Here is a 24,365-nt window from a genome sequence, read left to right on the forward strand (position 1 = left end):
TGGTGTGTGTGTGGGGGGGGGGGGTCGCAACCCCCCGGTCAGTGATGAAGAAGGGGAGGCGCCCCGGGGTTCCCCCACCCCCTCCCCGCCTCCCGAGGGTCGTCCGGAGCTGGGTGCTGCCCCGGGTGCGGGGTGGGGGGCGGCGCCGTGGGGCGTGTCCGGCGGCGCCCATGTGATGGAGCGGGGCGCAGCAGGGCGGGGGACGCGGCTGGGAGGTGGCGGCTTGCTTTTTTTTTTTTCTCTCTCTCTCTTTTTCTTTTAAGGAGTTTGCCGCGAGGGCCGGCGCTGCATTCGTCGGAGGAGCGTGGAGAGGAAGCCGGGGAGCCGCCGGGCGCGCGCCGCGTCTTCGCCAGGCTTCTGCCCGCGGGTCCCCGAGGTCGGATCGAGGCGTAGCACCGGAGCCCGGGAGCCATGGGCGCGGGGAGCTCCGCCGAGCAGCGCAGCCCCGAGCCGCCGCAGGCCGGGGGCACCCCGCCGGCCGAGCTCGAGCCCTGCGCCCCGGCGCCGGTGGAGGCGCCCGCCGCGGCCGCGGACCCCGCCGTCGCCACCGCCGCAGACCCGGCCGCCAAGGTAGGGGCGCGCGGGGCCACCTGCCCGGGGAGGGGCGGGGGGGAGGGGGGAGGAGGCTGTGTCGGGGGACCCCCCCTCACCCCCGATTGCCCCCGGCGAGAACTTCCCGAGCGGCCGGCCCCTCTCTCTGCGAATGGGCGGGCGGGATCCCCGCTCCGCAGGCTCGGCGGGGTCCCGGGCGCCGGGGCGGGGCCGGCGCCGGAGCCGCAGCGAGCGCGCGCGGCGGGGACTGGCATCGATGTCGGGGGTCTCCCGGGGGGCGGGGGGGGAGGAGGCGGCCGCGCCAGCCGCAGCCATCGCATCCGCCCGCGGCCCCCACCCCCCCACCCCCGGCCGGGCTCCACGCCGTGCCGGCCGAGCCCCGAGGCGCAGAGCTGGCCGCCTGCCTTCCCGGTGCGGAGCCGGGGCGCAGCCCCAGGGCACAGCCGCGGGACCGGCGCCTCGCCAGCCCCGGTCTGGATCCGTGGGATCAACAAACACCGAGGGGCCGTGGGAAGTTCTCCCGGGACGCGGCCGCGGGCGCACGGGCCGCGCCCGCAACGCTTCCTCCCGGGGGGGGGGGGGGAGAGGCAGCGCCGCAACTCCCGCCGTCCCCGCGCGCTTCACCTGGGCCCCCGAGGCCGCCACCATGGTGGACTCCACCCCGCCAGGGCTGCTGTGACATCCTTCCCGAAAGACGGGGGCGGGGAGCCCTGCTTCCTACTCGCCCAGGGTTGAGAGGGTCCGAGTGAGGGGCCACCTTTCGGAAGGCAGATGTGTTTCCACGCGAGGCAAACATGCTGCGATCTCGGTGAAATCTCACAGAACCGTGACCTCATTCCTTTGACCTCTTTAGCTGCCCTGGTCTAATTTGGTCTGAGAGACAGCTCTTTTTAAGGAATATATATATATATATATATATATATATATATATATATATATATATACACACACACACACACACACACATACATATATACACATATATATGTGTATGCGTATATGTATATAAATGTATGTATGTTGCCCCCTTCCCCCCGTTTTTTAGATAAGGTCTCAGTGTATAGGCCTCCCTGGCCTGCAGGACTCAAGTCCTCCTGTCTCAGTTTCCTAAGTGCCACAATTACAGGCGTGAACCACCACACCCAGCCTGAGATTGCACCTATCATAGTTTTTTTTCTCCAGTTTTCAACTCGTAACTCTTCAAAAACCCATGGTCCCCTAAATATCTGTGCCTCTAACAGATGCCTAAGCTTCTGGCCTATAGAATCTCTGTTCCTTATGAGGGCTGAGTCTCATAATACTTAACGGATTTCCACGCCAGCTACAATCTAGATGTCTCTGGTTTAGAGCTACTCTTGCAAGATATAATTTTAAAGCGTAATTGCTCAAAACTTAACCAGCTGGGGCCCTTTTTTCCTTTGGCTTTTATATCCTCCAAGTCTTATTAATCATTTACCCTGAAATATGGAAGTGATGCCATTCCCTTCCCAATAAACGCATTTGCTTGCTGTCGAATGTTCCTCTCCACTCTCTCCTCTATTTCTTTCCATAATGGCATCCCAGTCAGCCACCATCTTGAAGCACTGAACCAGGTCTCCTTGAAAAGACTACTTAAATGATATCCACAACACCGTTGAACTTGGCATACTTCCCAGTTATCAATTTGGAGACAAATCAATACACTTACATATCTCCTTAGATTATAGGTTGGTTGTGTTCATTTCAACTATTGGAAGTTGGTAGTCAGGGTTGAAGATCTGTCTTTTCCCAAGGACTTCATTACAAATGACTCAGCACACATACATTCTTGCCTTTCACAGTATTCCTGACTCGAAGTACTCCTGTCTGTGGTCCTGGTCGCTGGTAGCATCTTGGGCCCTTCCCAGCTGCTTGTACATCTGGGATTTAGTGGCATTGACTAATAGGTGTTTAGCCGATCTAAATGTTCCCAAGGCAAGAACCTTACCTGGCTATGCTCCCAAACTGTTCCTCTAGGCGTGGCATTACCTGACGCATAGTAGGCTCTCAGTAAACCTTTGTGGAAAGAAGTGCTTGCTAGTGGCTCTCCGCTTTATATTGGAGACTGTCAAGTTGGGAAGTAGTACATTGGCTTATTTCTACTTTTTCTCTTCAACCTTTAAGCATCTCACTATTATTAGTTTGGGGTGTTGGATCGTGACTACATCCACAGTCTAGTTTTTAATGGAAGTGAATGATTCGGAAAGAAACTCGGTTGGGATGATTTGGGGCTTTGGGTTTCAATTTCTCTAGAAATGGAGTGGCTTGCTGAAAGTGGAGCTGTGCCTCAAGTGGCTAGGCTTGAGCATGAGAAGTTCAGGGACAGTGCCTCCGCCCTACATTCAGGCTCCAGACAGGTACCAAAAGTGAGAAGGCGTGTGTGGTTTGTGAGCATGGCAGTTTCAAAGTGCTCACAGAGACAAATGGATGGGAAACGAATGGCTCAAAAGGGAAGGCTTCCTACGCTGAGCTCTGCATCATCGCATCTTGAACTTGATTGGGAGATGAGGACAGTGGGCGGAGATTTAGTGTTACAAGATGTTTCTACTGCTGGGGCACCAGTGGCTCAAGCCTGTAATCCTAGCTACTCAGGAGGCTGAGATGTGAGGATCCAGGTTCAAAGCCAGCCGGGGTAGGAAAGTCCATGAGACTCTTCTCTCCAATTAACCACCAGAAAACTGGAAGTGGGTCTGGGGCTCAAGTGGTAGAGCGCTAGCCTTGAGCTGAAGAGGTCAGGGACAGTGCCCAGGCCCAGAGGTCAAGCCTCACAACCAAAACAACAAAAACAAACAAAAAATCATCAGCTAAAGATGGTTAGCAGAGTTTTCTCTAAGACCTGATACTAATCCTATGTGTGCTGTCTTCCGAGCAAATGTAGTTCACTTTCAGTTGAGTTGCTGAGATCTAACCCACGGCCTAGGGCTTCACGTTGAGCATTGGCTGCACCACTGAGCTACGTATGCCCCAGCCCCTTTTCTGCTGATTGGTCTAACTAGCCTTATCTCAACAGACTACATGTGATTGGAATTCTCTTTTTTCTTTCTTTTTTTTTTTTTTTTGGAGGTGGGGGGGTGCCGGTCCTGGGGCTTGAACTCAGACCTGGGGCAATGTCTCTAAGCTTCTGGGCTCAAGGCTAGCACTCTACCACCTAGGCAACAGTTCCACTTTCAGCATTTTGCCTGGGCTGTTTTCAGCCTGCAGTCCTCAGCTTCTAGAGTAACTAGGATTACAGGCAAGAGCCAGGGGCTTGAATTCTCCTCTTAAGTCAAATGGAGAGTTAAACTTTTAATTACTCAACTTTAATATGTAAATTCATGGAGGAAGAAGTCCTGGTTTTAGCTATGGTGCATTTCAATAAAATGTAGCCTGTAATCCTCTGCTACTGGGAAGGCTGTGATCTGGCGATTGTGGTTTGAAGCCCCTCCAGGTGGTTAGAAAGCTGTGAGATTCTTATCTCTGGTTAACCAGCAAACAGCTAGAAGTAGAGTTGTGGCTCAAGTGGTAGAGTGCTAGCCTTGAGCAAAAGAAGCTCAGGGACAGTGCCCAAACCCTGAATTCAAGCCCCAGGAATGGCACAAAAAGAAAGGAAGAAGGAAGGAAGGAAGGAAGGAAAGAAAGAAAGAAGGAAGGAAAGAAGGGAGGGAGGGAGGAAGGAAAGAAGGAAGGAAGGAAGGAAAGAAGGGAGGGAGGGAGAGAGGAAGGGAGGGAGGGAGGAAGGAAGGAAGGAAGGAAGGAAGGAAGGAAGGAAAGAAAGAAAGAAAGAAAGAAAGAAAGAAAGAAAGAAATGCACTGTAGTCAACCTTAGTATGTAAGTGTAAATTCTGTGGGTAAGGTGAAGGAGCATGGCTTGATCTGTTCAGTTCTTTGGGTTGAAGACCTTTCCAGTGTTGTTTTTTGAGACAGGATCTCACTGTTCAGCTCAGGCTAATCTAAACCTTCTATGTAGTCTAGACTGGCCTTACACTCAGTCCTCCTGCCTCAGCCTTCCCCCTCCCTCCAGTGCTAGGATGACACTCACATAGCTGTCTTTGTCTGTGTGTGTGTTTGTGTGTACAGGGACTTGAACTCAGTCATCTACCTGAGACTTGAACTCAGTACGTCTAGCCAAGCTGGCTCTGAACCAAGATCCTCAGATCTCAGCTTTCTTAGTAGCTAGGATTACAGATGTGAGTCACCAGTACCTGGCTTGCATTATCCTTTTGTTTTCTTTATTGTCAAAGTGAAGTGCAGAGGAGTTACAGTTTCATATGTAAGGCAGTGAGTACATTATCCTTTCCATATTTTCTATTTGATCCAGGATTTCGAAGCTAAACCTGGAACATTGGTGTCAGTTGCTCGAGGCGGGATTCAGTGGGGGGAGATAGAGACTCTTGTTTGTTTTTGAAGCTGTGGTTAAAAGACATGATTGCCACAGCCATGAATCACCAAAACCTAAAGATGTACACAAACAGAAGACTCCATTGTCAGATAGTGTGCTTTGGAACAATTCAGAGCAGGCAATTGAGGTGGCCAGCTGCCTTTCACTACCCTCCCCTCCTTCCTACTTCCCCTGGGGCCGCAGAGGGACCTGAGCCTTAGTGGCTGTCACGGTGTCACTGTAACATTAGAGATGTTAATGGAATGATGTCTAAAGGATGTGCTTACCCGTGTTCTGTAGATCTTCCCCGTATTAGATCTAATCAGATTGCTGTTTGGTTAGAAGAAACCAAAAATTAGAGATGGAGGTATGAAGGAGGACATTGAGGGTTGTCAAAAGGCAAAACTAGAATATATTTCTGTTCCCTTTCCTCTCCCTTTTCTTTTTTCTCCTTTCCTTTTGTCATTCTCCCCACCCCCCTCCTTCTTTCTTGTGCGTGTCCAGACTACTTGGGCTGGAGTTTAGAGCCCTTGCTCACGGGACTTCTCACTCTAGGCTGGTGCACTACCATGTGAACCACACTTTTATGTGTGGCCTTTGTGGGTTAATTAGAGATAAGAGTCTCTAAGATTTGTCTGTCCTGGCTGGCTTTCAACTGTGATCCTCAGATCTCAGCCTCCTGAGTAGCTAGGATTACTGGCGACACCCGGCTTTCTTTCTTTATTTTTAGTATAAATGATTGAGGACTTAATCTGTGAGCGTAATGAAGATTGGAAGTATCTTGATCTTCTCAGTCCTTAGGCATTCTCTGTTGACAGTAGGTTGAAACCATTGTTGATCATTTGCTGCTGTTCTTTCTAGAACTTTACACATATGGAAGTTGGTAAGAATGACCTTAACGTTTCCTGTTTTATGTTTCCTTTCTCTCTCTCTCTCTCCTTCTCTCTCTTTGCCAGTCCTGGGGCTTGAACTCAGGGCCTGGGCACTGTCCCTGAGCTTCTTTTTTGCTTAAGGCTAGCACTCTACCACTTGAGTCACAGCGCCACTTCTGGCTTTTTCTGTTTATGTGGTGCTGAGGAATCGAACCCAGGGTTTCATGCATACGAGGCAAGCACTCTACTACTAAGCCAGGTTCCCAGCCCTTGTTTGTTTTCCCTTTTGGTTGTGTTTTGGTGGAGGGTCTCCCAAATGTAGGAGTTTCTGGTAGTACCACCTGTCCAGCCCCATCTTTTCCTTTTAACCAATAAGATTGTATCACATGTATGCTATTTAGGTTTTGGATATCTTCTCAGAGTATAAAGATCCATCTTGTTCTCTGTGTGTGTGTGTGTGTGTGTGTGTGTGTGTACGTGTCCACACGTGTGTGCGTGCTCGAGATCGAACCCAGGGCCTAGTGAATGGGAAGCAAGCAAGCTCTCAGCCACTGAGCTATACCCCTAGCCTCAACTAAGGTTTGGTTGTTGTTTGGGCAGTGACCTATTTCTTTATCTATGAATCTTAAAATTTTTCCCTCTGAGAACAATCTGGAATCATCTAGTTTCCAGAAATTTCTTCATGCTTCTGATCCATGAAATATTGGGAGCGGAACTGAGACAATGGAAGGGCAGGTCCTGGGAAGCTCCGGGCTGAGCCTCTTCCCTGGGGGACTTTGAGGCAAGCGGCCCGGGCATGCGCACTGGAGGAAACGGGCTGAGCCTCTTCCCTGGGGGACTTTGAGGCAAGCGGCCCGGGCATGCGCACTGGAGGAAACGAGTCAAACGTGTCCTCGTGAGCTGAGCCCGAAGCCCTGGAGCCACGCTCTCTCCTCCGATGCTCTTAAGCTTCTCCCAAGGCAGGGATTTAGTCAGTCAACGAGGTCTGGTCCTCCTTTCTTTTCCTTTTCTTATCTTTTCTCTATTTTAGGTCTAAGACCAGGACTCGAACTTGGTACCTGAAGCTTTTGCTCATTGGCTAGTGCTCTACCAACTGAGCCATGCCTCCATCCCTGGTTTTGTTTTCCTTGGGGTTTCATTCTGCCTACCTGCCATCCCACTTATTTTTGACTTGCAAGTGAGAGAAGTCACCATTTCGGAAGCAGGGGTCTGAGCTACCCGCTGGCGGATCTGCCTACTGTATACACATTACAAACTCAAAGTCAGACATTTTACTTTTCTTACCTTCCATATCTTGGGAGCTTTTTTTCTTTTTCTTGCCAGTCCTTGGGCTTGAACTTAGGGCCTGGGCAATGTCCCTGAGATTTTTTTGCTCAAGGTTAGCACTCTCCCACTTGAGCCATAGTGCCATTCTGTCTTTTTCTGTGTATGTGGTCCTGAGGAAGGAACCCAGGGCTTCATGCATGCTAGGCAAGCACTCTACCACTAAGCCACATTCCCAGCCCGCTTTTTTTTTTTAGTGCTGATCCTAGGGTTTGAACTCAGGACCTTGGCACTGTCTTCGAGCTTTTTTGCACAATGCTGGTGCTCTATCACTTGAGCCCCAGCTCCACTTTTGGCTTTTTGTTGCTTTACTGGAGATAAGAGTCTCATGGAATTTCTTGCCTGGGAAACGGCTGGCTTTGAACCACAATCCTCAAATCTCAGCCTCCTGAGTAGCTAGGATTACAGAGGTCAGACACAGAGGCCAGGCTAATGACATGGGGCCTCTGAAAATGGCCCTTGCGGATAACATGGGGTCAGGTGAGGTGATGGACAGTAGAACTGCCCCCACTTATGACAGATAGTAGAACTGCTCTCATTTACTAGGCATTTATTCAGTGAATTCTCCAGATAATGGTTACACCAAGAAAAGAATACTGTGGAAAGTAGTCTAGACCAATCAAAGGCCATTAGCCAGAGGCTAGAAAGAAAAGTCATTAGGGAGCTTGAGGTTTTTTAAGGAATAACGGAAAGGAGATGATTCCTCAAGCTGCAGCCAATAGGGGGAAAACTGGGTGTGCATCGAGAACTCTTGGCAATGAACTAAAGGCTTTATTTGATAATGCAGAGCTGTAGCAGACCAGCAAAGGTGGGGGAAACGCCTGCCGGATAGGGCCAAGATCACCTGATCGATCACGGGGACAGTGAGAGATAGATGCTACCAGTGTAGACGGACTGGCAGGGACCGACAGGGTCAGTGGAATCGGGCCAGGAGATAGGTTTGGCATGAGTCATGAGATTGAACCTGCATAATGGGCCTTGTGCTTGCTGGCCAGACTGCTGCTCTACCCCTTGTCCTGCTTTTTGCTGGCTATTTTAGAGAGTTTTGGGGGTTCAATGAATTTTTCTTTTCTGGTTAGCCTTGAACTTTGGTCTTCCAGACCTTCTGAGTAGCCTGGATTACAGCCTAGTTCCTAGGTAATACCCAAGTTTGGAATCAGGTATTGTGGTACATGCCACAATCCCAGCTGTAGGAAGCTTCGCTGAGGAAATGGCACCGGATTTTGAAGCCAGTCTGGACTATGTAACTGAACCTAGTCTCAACTCTGGCTGTTTCCTCCCCGCCCCTACTCCTCCTTGGCCTCCAACAAGAAATTTGAGATTTCAGTGAGGCATAGTGATACACAGCTATAATCCCAGTTCTGGGGAGGCTGTGGCAGGAGGATTAAGACTTGGAGGCCAACATAGCTACATAATGAGGTCATCTCAGAAAACGACCTCTGGAGCCACAGCTCTACTTCTGGCAATTGGTGATGGAGTGGAGATAAGAGCCTTACAAACTTTCTTGTCCAGACTGACTTCACACTGTGGTCCTCAGATCTCAGCCTCCTGAGTAGCTAGGATTACAGGCGTGAGCCACGGACGCCCGGCTCTTGGTGCTCACTTTCAACTAAGTTATGAGAAACAATTTGAAGAATGTCTACTCAGGACCGTGTGTTTGGAATTATCCTTCCCATGGGCACACATGTACAAAGCTCCCTCGTCACCCGCAGTGCTGTGTGTTGTGTGTGGACAGTTTAGCCTTAGTCTGTCTACTTCGACTTAAAAAAAAGGGGCCTGCGTCACCGGTATTTACGCTTGACTTCTACATTACAACTGCAAATATTTCCCTGGTGATTCCAGTTCTTTTTTGCTCTGTTTTATATGAAATATGTTCTTGAAAAGCAGTGGAGAATGGTTTGAAAATTTGCTAAATCTGCCCTGATTAGCACTGTTATTTTCCCTTTTTCACACAAGCTAGTGCAGAAAATTTAAGCAAAACAGAATTGTGTTGAAAGAAAATTCCAAGTGTATTTGTGTGTGTGTGTGTGTGTGTGTGTGTGTGTGTATTTTCCTGGCGACTGAATTGGATTGAACCCAGGGACTCGAATATTCTAAGTTTTACCTAAATGTGAGCCATAGGCCAACCACCAAATTGACTGATTTTTTTTTTTTTTTTGCCAGTCTTGGGGCTTGAACTCAGGACCTAGACATTGGCCTTGTGCTTTTTTTGCACTCTACCACTTGAGCCACAGCACTACTTTCACCTTTCTTCTTGTTGTTTATGTGGTGCTGAGGAATTGAACCCAGGGCTTCATGCATGCTAGACAAGCACTCTACCACGAAGCCATATTCCCAGCCCACTCCCTCGCCGTGTGTGTGTGTGTGTGTGTGTGTGTGTGTGTGTGTGTGTGTGTGTGTGACTGATCTTGAAGATGCTACCTTCCTGCTTTAGCCTCTAGAGTTCTGGGCTTACTTTGAAAGCAGCGGGCTGGGAGTATGGCCTAGTGGTAGAGTGCCTGCCTTGTATACTTTGAAAGCAGGTTTCTGTTGCTCGGTTTGGACAAGCTTTGTTTTGTTGATAATAAAACTTGTTCTGGTTTAATTAAGATGAAGATGATCAGCCCTTTGATTCTCTTCTGAATGCTCTGCTGACAGCGTGGGGGGAGGGCCCCCTGTGGAGACTGGTGATGAAGGAAGGCCCTGTGATTTTTATCTAGACTTGTAACAGTGACAGCTTGCTAGTGACTTGTGGCTTCTGGCCTGGGAAACCATGCAGGACAGGCTGGAATGCCAAGAATGTGGAAGTAGTGGCGAAGTGGGTCATGGTTTAAAGTTCTATTCTGGTGGAGAAAGTTTCTCAAGCTGTCCTTGCGATTCTGGAACGTAGCTGGTTCCTTTCCCAGAGTGCTTTAGTTGTAGGCAGAGAGCTACTCAGTTGATTTCTCGGAATTGAGAAGTTAGGGTCGGGCTAATTGTAGACATGACTGATGAAGAGCAGTAGCCACTGATAATGGTACTTGTAACTCTACCCCTCTAGTAACCCCGGTCCTGGCTGCTTCCGGCACTGGGCTCTGCTGGGTTCTCGTTTGAGTCCTGTTACAATTTACAGCTGACACAGGCCCCGTGGTCTATGGCGGATTTAAGCTGGTGGAAACGGTATTTTGTTCGAAATTGTAGCTAACTGCTGGGCTAAAGGGCCACCCAAGGTGACAGAGCCATCTGCAAAAGTGGCCTGGGGAAAATGGGCTTCACAGTGAACTATACAACTTGGTGGGGATGGGAGGGGAAAACTGGGAGAGAGTGAGGGAAGCGGTGACATTGTCCACAAAGAAATGTACTCTTGAGCTGGGCACTGGTGGCTCACGCCTGTAATCCTAGCTACTTGGGAGGCTGAGATCTGAGGATCATGGTTTGAAGCCAGCCTGGAAAGGAAAGTCTGTGAGACTCGGATCTCCAATTAACCACCAGAAAATCGGAAGTGGCACTGTGCCTCAAGGTGATAGAACACTAGCTGTATCCTTGAGTGAAAGAATTCAGGGACAGCGCCCAAGACCAACTCTGAGTTCAAGCCCCACGACTAACAAAAGAGAAGAAAAAAGTATTCTTTACCTGACATATAACTGTAACCCTCTGTGCATTACCTTTATAATAACAATAAATAAAATTTAAAAAGAAAATAAATTTCTTGGTGAGTCTTTGTTTTTGGCCAGTCTTGGGGCTTGAATACAGGGTCTGGGTGCTGTCCCTGAGCCTCGTAGTGTTCAAAGCTAGTACTGTACCACTTGAGCCACACCGCCACTTCTGGCTTTTTCTGGGAATTTTATTGGAGACAAGAGTCTCGTGGACTTTTCTTGCTGGGATTGGCTTCAAACCAAGATCCTCAGATCTCAGCTTCCTGAGTTGCTGAGATTACAGATGTGAGCCACCAGGGCCCCATGAGTCTGATTTCTTTTCTTTTCTTTTGAGAGCCTTCCTCTGTAGCCCTGGCTGGCCTCCAACTGGTGATCCTCCTTTCTCAGCCTTCAGAGTGCTAGGATTCTAGGCTTTGATGGTGGATAGTTGCAGAATGGTCTCACTTTAGAGAAAGAACCAGTACAATGATAATGAGGCAGGAGAGAACCAACATGTGGGAAAATTACTGAGTGAAAAATAATTCTGGTAAATTTGGGATTAATGCTCAAATCATTATTTTTTCAGCCACAGCATTTCTCAAAACCTTTAATATCCTTCCTTCTTCCCTTCCTTCTTCCCTCCCTCCCTCTCTCCTTTCTTCCTTCCTTTTTTCCTTCCTTCCTCCTTCCTCCTCCCCTTCCCCTTCCTTTTTTTTTTTTTTTTCTTTTCTTTTTTGAGACAAGGCTTTCCTTGTGTAGCCTAGGCTAACCTCTGGAGGTCTTCCTGCCTCAGCCTCTCGAGGGTGGAGATTACAGTCGTGCAACACCATACCCAGCATGCTATATGTGATTGCGTGTGTCCATAAAGGGAAATACAATGTATATCTCTTCTTGGTCCAATTCCAAAAGGTGAGGTGAGAGACGAAAGCACACTTAGAGCATGAATAGAGAATCCAGCAAAGGGGGTGGGGGGAATGATGGCGCATGCCGGAATAAGACTTTGTCTTAATTGGGATCGGCAGTCGGCAAGGTCAAGCCAGTAATTACTGGTCGCTGTGTATGTGGTTATTAGGGACACAAAGACAGGTTACAAACCCGAGTTTATATTTCTAATATGGAGCTGAACGAATAATTTCAAATGATAAGGGAAATGTTTTCTTTCTCTCAGGGATGTAGTTTCATTTCAGGTAAAAATAATGGTCTTTTTAGGATCATGGTGGCAGTACAAAACGTAATCTCACCATTGGGGAGGCTGAGACATACAGAGGAAAAAAAAAGAAAGAAAAAAATATATATATACTAGGTGGGAGTGTGTGGGTGTGCGTGTGCACAAGTGTGCATTGATACTCGAGCTTGAACTCAGGGCCTGCATGCTGTCCTGTAGCTTTTTCACCCAAGACCGGGGCGCCACCACTTGAACCATACTTCTGCTCTGGCTTTTTGCTGGTTAAAGAGTCTCACAAATTGTCTGTCTAGGCTGGCTTTGAGCCACGATTCTCAAGTCTCAGCTTCCTGAGTAGCTAGGATTCTAGGCACGAGACACCAGCACCCAGCATATACTAGGTTTTTGTTTGTTTTGGTGCTGGGGATCAAACCCAGGCCCTTGTGCATGCCAGGCACCCTTATATCTAATCTAAACATTTTAATAAAAAGTACAAGCATTTTTTTTAAAGTGCTGGTTCTAGGGCTTGAACTCTGGGCACTGTACTATCATTTGGCTTTTTGGCACTCTACTAATTGAGTCATGCTTCCAATTCGAGTTTTTGCTGGTTGTTTTGGAGATGGACTTGCTTGCACTTTTCTGCCTGGGCTGGCTTTGAACCACTATCTTCAAGGTTTCAGCCTCCTGGGTAGGATTATAGGAGTGAGCCACCAGCAGCTGCCTGAAAGATTTTATTCTCTGGTTAAAAAAGAATATGGGATATATTGCATACTCTATTTATTTAAATATACACTACTTGGAAAACTACTCAGGTATTATAAGATGAAAAATTTCATGTAATTTTTTTTTTTTTTTGGCCAGTCCTGGGCCTTGGACTCAGGGCCTGAGCACTGTCCCTGGCTTCTTCCCGCTCAAGGCTAGCACTCTGCCACTTGAGCCACAGCGCCGCTTCTGGCCGTTTTCTGTATATGTGGTGCTGGGGAATCGAACCTAGGGCCTCGTGTATCCGAGGCAGGCACTCTTGCCACTAGGCTATATCCCCAGCCTAATTTTTTGTTTTTTGGTGGTAGTAGGGTTTGAACCCAGGTCCTCTGGCTTGCTAGGTAGGCATTGTATTATCCTTGCTCAGACTGTAGTTTTTGGGATTTCAATTCTTTCCTGGATTCATGACTGGGCCACGATCCTCATATTTTTCTATTTCCACTGTAGTGGGCAGGTGCACTACCCCCCTTCCCCCCTAGCTTCTTTTGTTGAGATGGTATTAAGGGGACCATTTCTGCCTAGGCTGGCCTGGAACCGCTGTCCTCTCCGATTCAGCCTCCTAAGTGGCTAGGATTACAGGCGTGAGTCACTGGCACCTGGTGTTTATTTGAAACAGAGTCTCACCCTGTAGCCCACTGGGACTCCCAATCCTCCTGCTTCCCATGTGTGGCCGTCTCCACAAATGGCCTCCTCATTTCTTTTTTAAAAAATGTCTTTATTAAATTACATCTAGGATTAATTATATTTAGGAGGGTGGTGTCGCGAGGGTAAACAGTAAAAAATCAGGAACATTTAAAATGTTCGGCTTCATGGTACACGTTCAATCAACTTCATTGTTCAGGTAATCCAAGGAATCGCATCCGACTGCCGCAGTTACCGTTTATAGGTTCCGCTTCTGCGCACTTGACTGGGCGGTGAGCTGAGGGTCCTCACCGAAGCCCTCTTGTGCTCCCTGACCGTGTTTGCTGGTGTCAGGAGCTGCTGTGGAGTTCAGAGCTGCAGATTGTTGTGTTTCTGAAACCCCGCGTAGCTCCCGCAGTGGCTCCTGGAGATGTTGCCTGTGTACCAGCCGGGAGCAGGAGCAGACGCAGGTCAAGGGGCTTGAATGGAGTGGCAGAGTCTTCCTCTGGTTAAGGGAAATGTCAGCCCGTTGTTGCTTTTCATGGTCATGGAGAAAGAAATAAAAAAAACAAAACAACCCCTGAGCTTCCGATTTCTTTGCTGTGAACTGACCAGCTGGTTTCTTTCCGCTTCAGACAAGAACTTGAGAAGGACCCTCATGTATTCTTCCATCCAAGTAAACCAGGCCCGACCCTGCTTAGCTTCCGAGATCAGACGAGATCGGGCGAACCCTCATGTATTCTTTTCCTTGCATCTGATCACTGACAGCTTTGTAGTTTGATTATTAGAAAAGCGAATTCTGGGATTATAACTATCATAACTAAAGGAAGTTGTTCCTTTCGGTGTGGGACTTGTTTTTTCTTTTTGGCAGGGTCTGGCTGTGTAGCCCAAGCTGGTGGTCGTGCTGATTCTTGATCTTCCCGACTCTCCTGCCTCTCCTTAGCACTGGGACTTGACTAAGAACTTTACTTTTGGTTGCATAACTAGCTCTACTAATCCTACTTCTTAATAAATCTCTACTAGATTGTGTTTATTTTTAGTAGAGTTGTGTGTATACATGTTTCACAAACCTACTCAGGGGTCCTTCAGTGTAGTTTTCTGTGCTGATTCACCCATGATGCATTAGCTTGATGTAAGACATAAGGTAAAAAGAGTCTTCTGTGATTAAGGCATCTATGCAAATGAGGTGATGCACATATGCAAATGATGTTTTCATGCAAATGAAGCACGCATGCAAATGAGGTGCCCATATAAATGAAGTGTCTGAATGGTGGTATTAGATCATTCTGCTTTTCAAAACTTCCCTCTTTGAAGCTAACATAGGATGAAAGTGAGAATCTTCCAGATCTGAGAAGGGGGAGGGTTGGGGTCATGACTCAGGTGGGGAGCACTGGCTTAGCAAGGACAAGGCCCTAAATTCAAACCCCTGTCCTGCCACCCCCCCCCCCACAAAAGGTGGAATGAAAAATGGAGGACGTAGCTGATTTCATATTCATTCTAATGGAGTCTGCTACAGAGCACATTACATATATTCTTTTTTTTTTTTTTTGGCCAGTCCTGGGCCTTGGACTCAGGGCCTGAGCACTGTCCCTGGCTTCCTTTTGCTCAAGGCTAGCACTCTGCCACTTGAGCCACAGCGCCACTTCTGGCCGTTTTCTATATATGTGGTGCTGGGGAATCGAACCCAGGGCTTCATGTATACGAGGCAAGCGCTCTTGCCACTAAGCCATATTCCCAGCCCATTACATATATTCTTAAATTTTTTTTTTTTTTTTTTTTTGGCCAGTCCTGGGCCTTGGACTCAGGGCCTGAGCACTGTCCCTGGCTTCCTTTTGCTCAAGGCTAGCACTCTGCCACTTGAACCACAGCGCCACTTCTGGCCGTTTTCTGTATATGTGGTGCTGGGGAATTGAACCCAGGGCCTCATGTATACGAGGCAAGCTCTCTTGCCACTAGGCCATATCCCCAGCCCCCCATTACATATATTCTTAAACCAAGTCCAGCTGCCCCTCAGCACCCCCAAGATTACCAGAATCCTTCATGTCAAAGGCATGGACTAGAGTAGTAAAACAGCCTACATGCAGGTAGTTGTTTACTGCATTATGAATAGAATAATGGCAAGAAAAGCAATGCTGCCGCTGCCTCTTCCTCCTCCTTCTCCTCTTCCTCCTCCTCCTCTTCCTCCTCCCTGATTTTTCAGCCTCAGCTAGCTTTGAACTGCAGTCCTCAGATCTCGGTCTTCCGAGTAGCTAGGATAACAGGTGTGAGCCACCAGCACCTGCTTCTTTGTTTAATCTTTTGAGGGACTGCCAGGTTGTCCTCCCTAGAAGTGTACCGATTTACATTCTAACAGCTGTTTGTGAAGGTTGTATTCTTCCAAGACCTTGATTTCACTTGTTATTCTGCCCTTGAGATATCCAGCATCCTAGCCCATGAGATGTATGTGTATCTCACTGTGCTTCCGACTTGAATTGAACTGATGCTGATTATGTTGGTATACTTTCTTTAAACTTCTCCCTAGTACTGGGATTACAGCTATGCCTGACCATATCTGTCTAAAACTAGAAACCATATTACATGTCACCCTGGATGCAAAGTTATTTTTTTGTTTTGTTTTTGCATCCTTCCTGCCATCTGTTGTCAGTGGGGCCACCTGCACACATCTATTTCTTTCCAGAAGATAATGTGACTCACCTTCCAATCTGTGCCTTTACATCCACCACTCCAGGGTGGTGTGGCAGAAAGGCTGTTTTTATTCTCGTTTTTGTTATGTGACTTGGAGTGGATTAACCACTAGACCATCTTGGTAATGTGGAAAGGTGTTTCTGATAACCTAGATGTCTGGACCAGTTTTAACTATTCATCATTAGTGTCTTGCCAGAAAATTCCTGGTAAATTGGCATGAGACTGAGCATAACAATTCATCACTGACATCAGTACGCATTTGTTTGTTTCCATCTGAAAGTTTTTTTTATTGTAATAAACAAATGGTCAGACAGAAATCCTGTGTACAAACATAATTTTTTGGTAGTATTGGTCCTAAGGAGACCCTGAGATAAAATGTTCAGTGCAGAACAACAAAATGTTGTTTTTCCAAAGTAGTGCCAGGGGTTGGGAATATGGCCTAGTGGTAAAGTGCTCGCCTCGTATACATGAAGCCCTGGGTTCAATTCCTCAGCACCACATATATGTAGAAAAAGCTGGAAGAGGTGCTGTGGCTCAAGTGGCAGAGTGCTAGCCTTGAGCAAAAAGAAGCCAGGGACAGTGCTAAGGCCCTGAGTTCAAGCCCCAGGACTGGCAACAAAAACAAAACCAAATAGTTCCATGTTCTTGGATATATAAATAGAGATACACATACATCCATACATACACACATACATCTATCTATGAGTTAAAGGTGTTCAAGAGCCGAACCTGTAAACGTTACTTTCAATAGCACAATAATAGCCTAATTATAGTCATTCTTGGAAATGTTTTACTGGAGCCAGAAATGGGCCCACAGCGTAAACTTCCCCAAGAAATTGCTTCATGTTGTGAGGAATTAGGACATTTCCAGAGGTGCCAGTGCGCGGTGCGGCCTGCCTCTCTGTGCTTGGCTTTGGGTTGGGGGGTGGAGGGTGAGGGGATGGCTGTTGAACCGACTGCTTGTTCAGCCGGGTGCTGTGGGTGGAGGACCTGCGCAGGGAGGACTCTGTGGATTGAGGTGATGAGGGAGGAGGGCGATGAAGACCGATGCTGCGGAGCCCCCCTCCTCATTGGCCCTGTGGTGTTCTGGTAACCACCAGGGAAGTTGAGGTTGAACAAAGAGAATGGGTGTGGCCCCGACCAACTGGAGGAACTTCTTCTGGTTTATGGAGAGTTCTGTTTCCCTTTGTTCCAGCTCCGATTGTGGAATACTCCACCTTGTGCTTTCACAAAAGGTTTTGGTAGCCCATTTATGCCTTTGTGCTTTTTTCTTTTCTTTTTTCTTTTAAACGGAATTGTCTGCGTAGTCGTAAGAATACAAGACAACCTGTCTTTTCAAAGACATCCTGTATGGGAGACTGAGTTTTTCCTGGCCGTCTGGAGGGTGGGATTCTTTCCCGTGTGTTCTCTGGAGCCCAGACTTACAAAAGCAGTCTGCCCCAAATCCTGCCCTGACACAAACAGATCTAAACACAAATGCAGCAACCTGTATAATCTTGAAGACAATACTTTGTCCTTGGGGGACAATGACTTCTGCAGCTATTGAAAGGTGGGGCGCTGGCTTGCATAGCAGAGCTGGTGGGACAATGGATGGGGTGTCAAGAAAGGCCAGTTACAGTGCAGCCCCGGCTGGGATGCCTTAGTAAGCAACACGCATGCTTCAGGAATAAGGCAAAGCCCGAATTTTATCTGGGGGAGGAGGAGCATCCCCCCATAACCAGACTCAGCAGCCAGACCCAGGTGGTAGCAACCAGATGGCTCCTTAGCCTGGCTGTCTTTGAAAAGAGTATTGCATCCGGGCACTGGTGTCTCATGTCTACAATCACATCTACTTGGGAGGCTGAGACCGGAGGATAGCGGTTCAAAGCCAGTCTGGGCAGGAAAGTCCATGAAACCCTTATCTCCAAATAACCACCAGAGGGCTGGGAAGGTAGCTTAGTGGTAGAGTGCTTGCCTAGCATGCATGAACATGAAGCCCTGGGTTTGATCCCTCAGTACTACATAAACAGAAAAAGCTGGAAATGGCGCTGTGGCTCAAGTGGTAGAGTGCTAACCTTGAGCAAAAGAAGCTCAGGGACAGTGGCCAGGCCCTGAGTTCAAGCCCCAGGACTGGCAAAAAAAAAAAAAAGGAAAAAAATTCAACTAATATGAATTTTGTTTTCCTTATTTTTTGGTTTGGGGGTGATGGTGGTGATCGGGGAGTACTGGGACTTGAACTCATGACCTAGCTTTCTTTAGCTTTTTTTTTTTTTTTTCAGATAGAATCTAGTACTATTTTGTCCTAGGTCTTCCAGAGACCATTAGCCTCTAGAGTGGTTGTATGTGCAGGTGTAAAGTACCGTGTCTAGCCAGTTTGTTGAGTGGAGGTGTTTTGCTAACTCTTCCCCCCGCCCCCCCACCCCCCACCCCGCGCCCCAGCCTGGACTAGCCTACTGATCTTCCCAGATTGCTGCAAGCCATCTATGGAGCTGTGAGTTCTCAAGCTGTGAGCTGTCAAGGCAAGATTTGGTTTTCAAGTATAGTGGTTGGTTAGGTGGCTGGTGGTGCTGGTGGAGGTGTGTGTGTGTTTGTGTTTGCAATCTGGGGATCAAACCCTGGCCTTACAAACACTGTGCCATTGATCAACTCCAGCACGGGAGAGGCAGTTCTGTTCCATTGTTTTACTGCTGTGGCAAGCAAATGCTAGGATGTGCCCCTCTTCCGCTCTGGGTGTTAGTTAAAGCAGATGGTGGTGAAAATATATCACTACCCGGAGTTCTTGGTGCTTTTATGGATCAATTTCATATTAATAAGGCTTTCTGGTGGTTAACTAGGGTAGCTAGGATTACAGGCGCCTGGCTTCCCGCACGGTCTCTGGTCCGTGGACGAGTACCGCATCCAGGGTGCGGCTTCCGGTTCTGGTCGGGAAGAGACTCGCATCACACGCTCCTGTGGGAAATTAAGAAAATTTATAAACAGTTCTCCTTGATCTAAGAAAAAAATGCATGATAATTCCAAGTATATATGTATACATGTAAAAAAGTAGAAATGCTTGCTAAAGGGGAAAAGGTAGGACAGATTTGAGCAGGGAAAAGGGAAGTGTGGAAAGTGCAAGTTCACAGCCAGTTGTTAACAATGAAGAAGTCCGATATTGGTGGCTCACGCCTATATATAGTCTTAGCTACTCAGGAGGCTGTTTTGTATTAAAAAGAAATCACTCAAGGATGAACGAACTTCCATATGTAATATAAATAGTGCTATTATATAAAATGCAAATTGTGTCCAGTACACTTACTATGTTGGATGTGTCCTTTAGGAGGTCTATTTCCTGTATGAAAAGAGTGCTGTATCCTTCTGGATTATTCTACATACACAGCAAGGGTTGGAGTGGCGGTGATAGAGGTCATTGCATTTCATTCATTATCAGGAGCACACTGGCATCAACCATTTCTAACAATAGATGATGAAAGGGTGTGAAGTATTGTTGTCGAGATGACAGAATTAGAACTCAGAGCTGCCGAGAGTGCCTGAAAGGATGGAATCATATTCCTTTAGGTCTGGGAGACATCTGAGGGACTTTTCATTCCTCCCACCCCTACGGCATCCCCTTTCCAGAGCTAAAAACTTATACAAAGGGATAGCTCCTACCTGGTAAATCCAGACACAAGCCTTTGGATATGCTAGTGGGAGCAAGGCGCTGTCTGTGTGCTACTGAATTACGGAAGAAGCTCAAAATTACAGTATTAATGACACCATTAGATTCTCTGTCATCGCCGGCAGTTTTAAAAGCTACTTTGACAGCTATAACTTATGATTTGTAAATTAGATTAATGGACTGACTCCTTTTTTTGTGCTGGAAAAGGCACTTGTATAAGATCAGTTCTATTCAAGTCATAATTAAATATCTGCTATGAATACTTGATTTCTTGGGCTTGTGTTTTTCTGGAAGATAACATCATACTAGTACACTGGCACATGCCTGTAATTCCAGCACTTGGCATGAGGCAGAAGAATGATGAATTCGAGACTACCCAGGGCAACAAAGTGAAACCCTATCTCAAGACACAAAGATCAACATTTAAAAAAAAAAGGAATAAAGTTGACATCCTACACTACAGGTCTTTATTAGTTAGGGTTCTTTTCTTCTTCAGTAAGCTAGGCGTAGAGCTCAGTGGTAGAGGGCTGTCCTGGCATTGACAAGGCCATGGGCTAGATTCCCTAACACCACACACACACAAGTGCTCTGTAAATTTGATGCACATCTCTAAATACTCAGATTGTTTTTCCTTTCTTGGTCGTGCTGGGCTTGGGCTTGGAGCATTGACCTTCCTAGGCACGAAGCTCTACCATTTGAGCCGTGTTCCCAGTCCTTTCTCTTCTGGTTCTTTCTTTTTTTTGCCAGTCCTGGGCCTTGGACTCAGGGCCTGAGCACTGTCCCTGGCTTCTTCCCGCTCAAGGCTAGCACTCTGCCACTTGAGCCACAGCGCCGCTTCTGGCCGTTTTCTGTATATGTGGTGCTGGGGAATCGAACCTAGGGCCTCGTGTATCCGAGGCAGGCACTCTTGCCACTAGGCTATCTCCCCAGCCCCTCTTCTGGTTATTTCTTAAATAGGGTTTCTCTTTTTGCCCAAGCAAGCCTGGTTTGTGATCATCCTATTTACACTTTCCGCCGCTCCGTAGCATGTCACCTCGTGAACCTTTTTGATAAGACTGGACTTGAACTCCCATACTTCCAATCTCAGCCTCCTGAGTAGCTTGGCTGACAGCGTGCTCAGCTCTTGATTGAGATGGAGTCTTGGGAACTCTTTCCCTAGATGGATTGGAACTGTGATCCTCCCAATCTCAGACTCCTGAGTAGCTAGGATTATAGGCATGAGCCACCAGGGCCTGGCTATGTCCCCCACTTTTTAGGGCACAGATGGTAAGAAGTTCACTCCAAAGTCTTGAAGCTGACATATGGCTACGCCTGGGTTCCTTCTCCTTTGAACTTGCCTCTGTGTGGGGCTTTGCTGGGTGCAGAGAAGTCAGGAGCGTAAGTGTTCATGCACACAGGGTGCCGGTGCTCATGCCTGTAATCCCAGCCACACAGGAGGCTGAGATCTGAGAAACGCAGTTCCATGCCAGCCTGGACAGACAGCCCGAAGGGACTCTTCTCTCCAATTAACCACCAAAAGGAGCTGTGGCCCAAATGGTACAGCCCCAGCCATGAGGGGAAATGCTAAAGGACAGCACTCAGGCTGAGTAAAAGGAAAAAGAATTCATGCTGAGACGCCCACCGAAGAAAGCCAAGGCCCTCTTCTCCTCCACCCCGAGGGACAAACCCAAGGCCAAGCAGCTGCGAGATGGGGCTGGCGCAGGCCACTTCTCCCTTGGAATGTTCCAGGCCTTTCAAGTTCACACGGCACAAAGCTAAGCTAAGTATACATGTCGGAGAAACCCATTGCAATTCCTCATTTTAATTTTGCTATTAACCATCCACAAACCCTAAGTGGCTTCTCCAAATAGCATCTTCTTCGGGTCCATTACCAGAGCTAAATATTTCATGACTTTATTAAATAATCTATGCCAGGGCATATACGAAACGCTTCTTTTAAAGGTTTTTGACATAAAAGGAGGCCTTTCTTGCAAGTCCCTGGGGATGGCAGAACATAGCTGGGCTGGCCAGCCGAGCCAGCCCGCGACGGCTCCCTCCCCCGCCCCCCAGCTGCAGGGGGGAGGCCCCCAGTGGAGGCCCTGCCTCCCAGGCTCCAGAAGGAGGGAGAATGGAGGAGGAAGGTTCTCAGTGGGTTGTGCTAGAAATACTGGGAGTGGCACAGGAGAGGATGGCGATTGTTGATTCTTGGCTAAATCACATCACCTTAGATCAGCCACGATTGCAAGCTACATGTCGTCCCTGGACAGTGAGATAAGTGATTTCTGCTGGCTTCTTTGTGGATCCTAGCAGAGCACACACTTCACGTTGAAGGGTGAGCAGTAGATTCTGCCGGAGGCTGGGAGCATATGCCTATAATCCCAGCCAATTAAGGGGCTGGGAGCTGAGAATCTCAGTTTGAAGCCAGCACAGGCAGACAAACCCACAAAGACTCATCTCCAGTGAACCAGCAGAAAGCCAGGAGTGGCGCTGTGGCCCAAGTGGTAGAGCATCAGCCCCGAGTGCAAAAGTCAAGTAAGAGTGCAAGACACAGTAATGGCGTGAATGAGTGAATGCATTCTTCCGAATTCGATTTAAAAAAAAAAAAATCAGCCATCATTTTAAGGAACACAATTCAAAGGCATTTACAAGTATTCCATTTGTATACCGGCTGTGGGTAGCATTTCTGCTTGTGCTGGATAAAGTTTGGAGTACGTTTCCTTCTTCCTGAGTTGAGAATCAGGTGGTCATGCCTGTGCCCAGCTGCTTCAAACGAGCAAACAAAGCATTTTTGTCTTTCCTCATTCGCCATCTTTGCTTTGTCTCCCTTTAAAAAAAATGTCTGTTCTTCATAGTTCTATAGAGGGAATCCAATTCAAAAAGTCGGATTATGAGTACAAGGCAGATCTCCATCACCATCACCTCTTCCATACTTTTTTCTCTTTTTCCTTCAGTAGCACTGGGGTTTCAACTTCCGGCCATGTGCTTGCTAAGCAGAGCCTGTAAAATGGAGTCACCTTGCCAGCCTCCTCCCTGCCCCCCCACTGGTTATTTTGAGATAGAGTCTTACTTTCTGGCTGGGTGCATGTCTGGCCCTTGATCCACCTAGCTTAGGCTTCCCATCATAGCTAGGATGGCAGGTGGTTAATTGGGTAAGAGTCTCATAGACTTTCCTGCCCTGGTTGGCTTTGAACCTTGGTCCTCAGATCTCAACCTCTTGAGTAGTTTCCAGGATTATGGCGTGAGCCACCTGGTTATTTTTCTTTGATTGGTGTTGATGACAACTTCCCTTAATAATCATTGTCACTGTTATTATTATTTTTGTCCTTTGATCAACTGTGCTCTTTAAACATTATCTTTAAGTAGTTGTACCAAGGGTCTTAGCATGGCAGTTTGTGAGCACAATGCATCTTGATCAGAATTCTTTTCTTTTTCTTTTTTTTGTTGTTATGAGACGGGAACTGAAACTCAGGACCTAAAGCTTTTGCTCATTGGCTGGCACTCTACCCACTCAGCCACACCTCCAACCCCGTCAATCAGAATTTATTGAGATGTATGATGTAAACCTCACTTAGATAATGCCCGTTTCCCTTCACTGTTAGAGTTGTCAGACTAGGAGGCCATTTAGACTTTGCAAGGCATGCAGTGAATTCCAAAACCTATGTTATTATCACATTTCCTAGCAAGGATGTGGTGTAGTTACCTTTACTAGGAGAGAAGCTGGTTGCTTGGTGTGAGAGTAATTACTTGAATGTGGAAATTACGATCCTGGCTTTGACATCTGCTCCTAGGTGTGATTTTGCTGGTGTGAAGCTTCAGGTCTAGGAACCTGCGGGATTGGGTGAAGTGTCTTAGAACACAGACTTGTGCTTTGAGATGACTCTGTAGCCCAGGTATCCAATTCAGCTTCCAAGTGCTGGGATTGCAGGTATGCATTGCTACCCCCAGCCTCATGCTGGCTTCTTTTGTATAAATAGTTGTGGTTGGTCATAAATGGAAGGGCTAGGATCCTAAGGACATCTTTGAAAAGTGACAGGCTTTGGGGGACCAGGAATTCCTGCACAGGGTCCACACAGGGAGGGAAGCTGGGGACACCAGCGTCTGGCTGAGGTTCACAGGATTTCTCCCGGTGGTGTCTGCAGGTCATAGGTCTGCCGTCAGTGCATTGCAGACCTAACGTTGGGGTTATGGCAGAGTGAGAGAGACTGCTCCCAGGAGGCCATGCGGTTCTTTTTATATCTCTGGTCTCAAGCAGCGATCTGATGAATTCCCTTTGTCTGAAATCACCATCATTCATCTCCCACCTCACTGGATCGACAGCTTTTATGTTTTCTTTCCCATACTTTCCCAGAGACCCAGGAGTTACAGTATTTAAAAACAGCTGTCTCGTATGTAACCGGGGACCCGTGTCCCTGCTTGCTGTGTGTGCTTAAAAGGGTTGTGTGGATCTGTGCTGTTGTAGCTCCCAGGGAGGCTGGAAGATGTGATTCAAGGCTCCTTGGACAAATCGTTCTAGAAGATGCTGGAGAATTCCTCCATGGAGTGTGGGAAGGCTTACCAAGGAGTCTTTTCCTTCTCGAGTAAATCCGGACTGGGACGAGAGCAGAGGGTGCCAAGCAGATTTGACCTCAGAACACAACACACCGGGCAGGCTGGGAGATGCCAGCTGGACAATCGCTGGGCCGCCTTTGTGTACCATGCGCCCGATGAAACGTCCACCGTGATTGGCCGAGGCCTTTGGCATTGCTACAAGCACGATGAGGTGTGCCGGGTATTGCCTGAGACATTCACTGAGACATTCTGAGATTTG

General features: G+C 47.8%; 1 protein-coding gene across 1 annotated transcript in view; it reads left to right on the plus strand.

The window, feature by feature from the left end:
- The first annotated feature begins 279 nt into the window (after positions 1 to 279).
- The window catches only part of Akap12 (A-kinase anchoring protein 12), a 61,096-nt gene continuing 37,010 nt past the window's right edge, over positions 280 to 24,365 (plus strand). Inside the window, exon 1 of the mRNA XM_048354293.1 lies at positions 280 to 570. Coding sequence (XP_048210250.1) covers positions 412 to 570 — 159 coding nt within the window. The 5' untranslated portion in view covers positions 280 to 411. The remainder of the gene's footprint in view (positions 571 to 24,365) is intronic.

This window comes from Perognathus longimembris, chromosome 9 (assembly GCF_023159225.1).
Source record: "Perognathus longimembris pacificus isolate PPM17 chromosome 9, ASM2315922v1, whole genome shotgun sequence".
Taxonomy (NCBI): domain Eukaryota; kingdom Metazoa; phylum Chordata; class Mammalia; order Rodentia; family Heteromyidae; genus Perognathus; species Perognathus longimembris.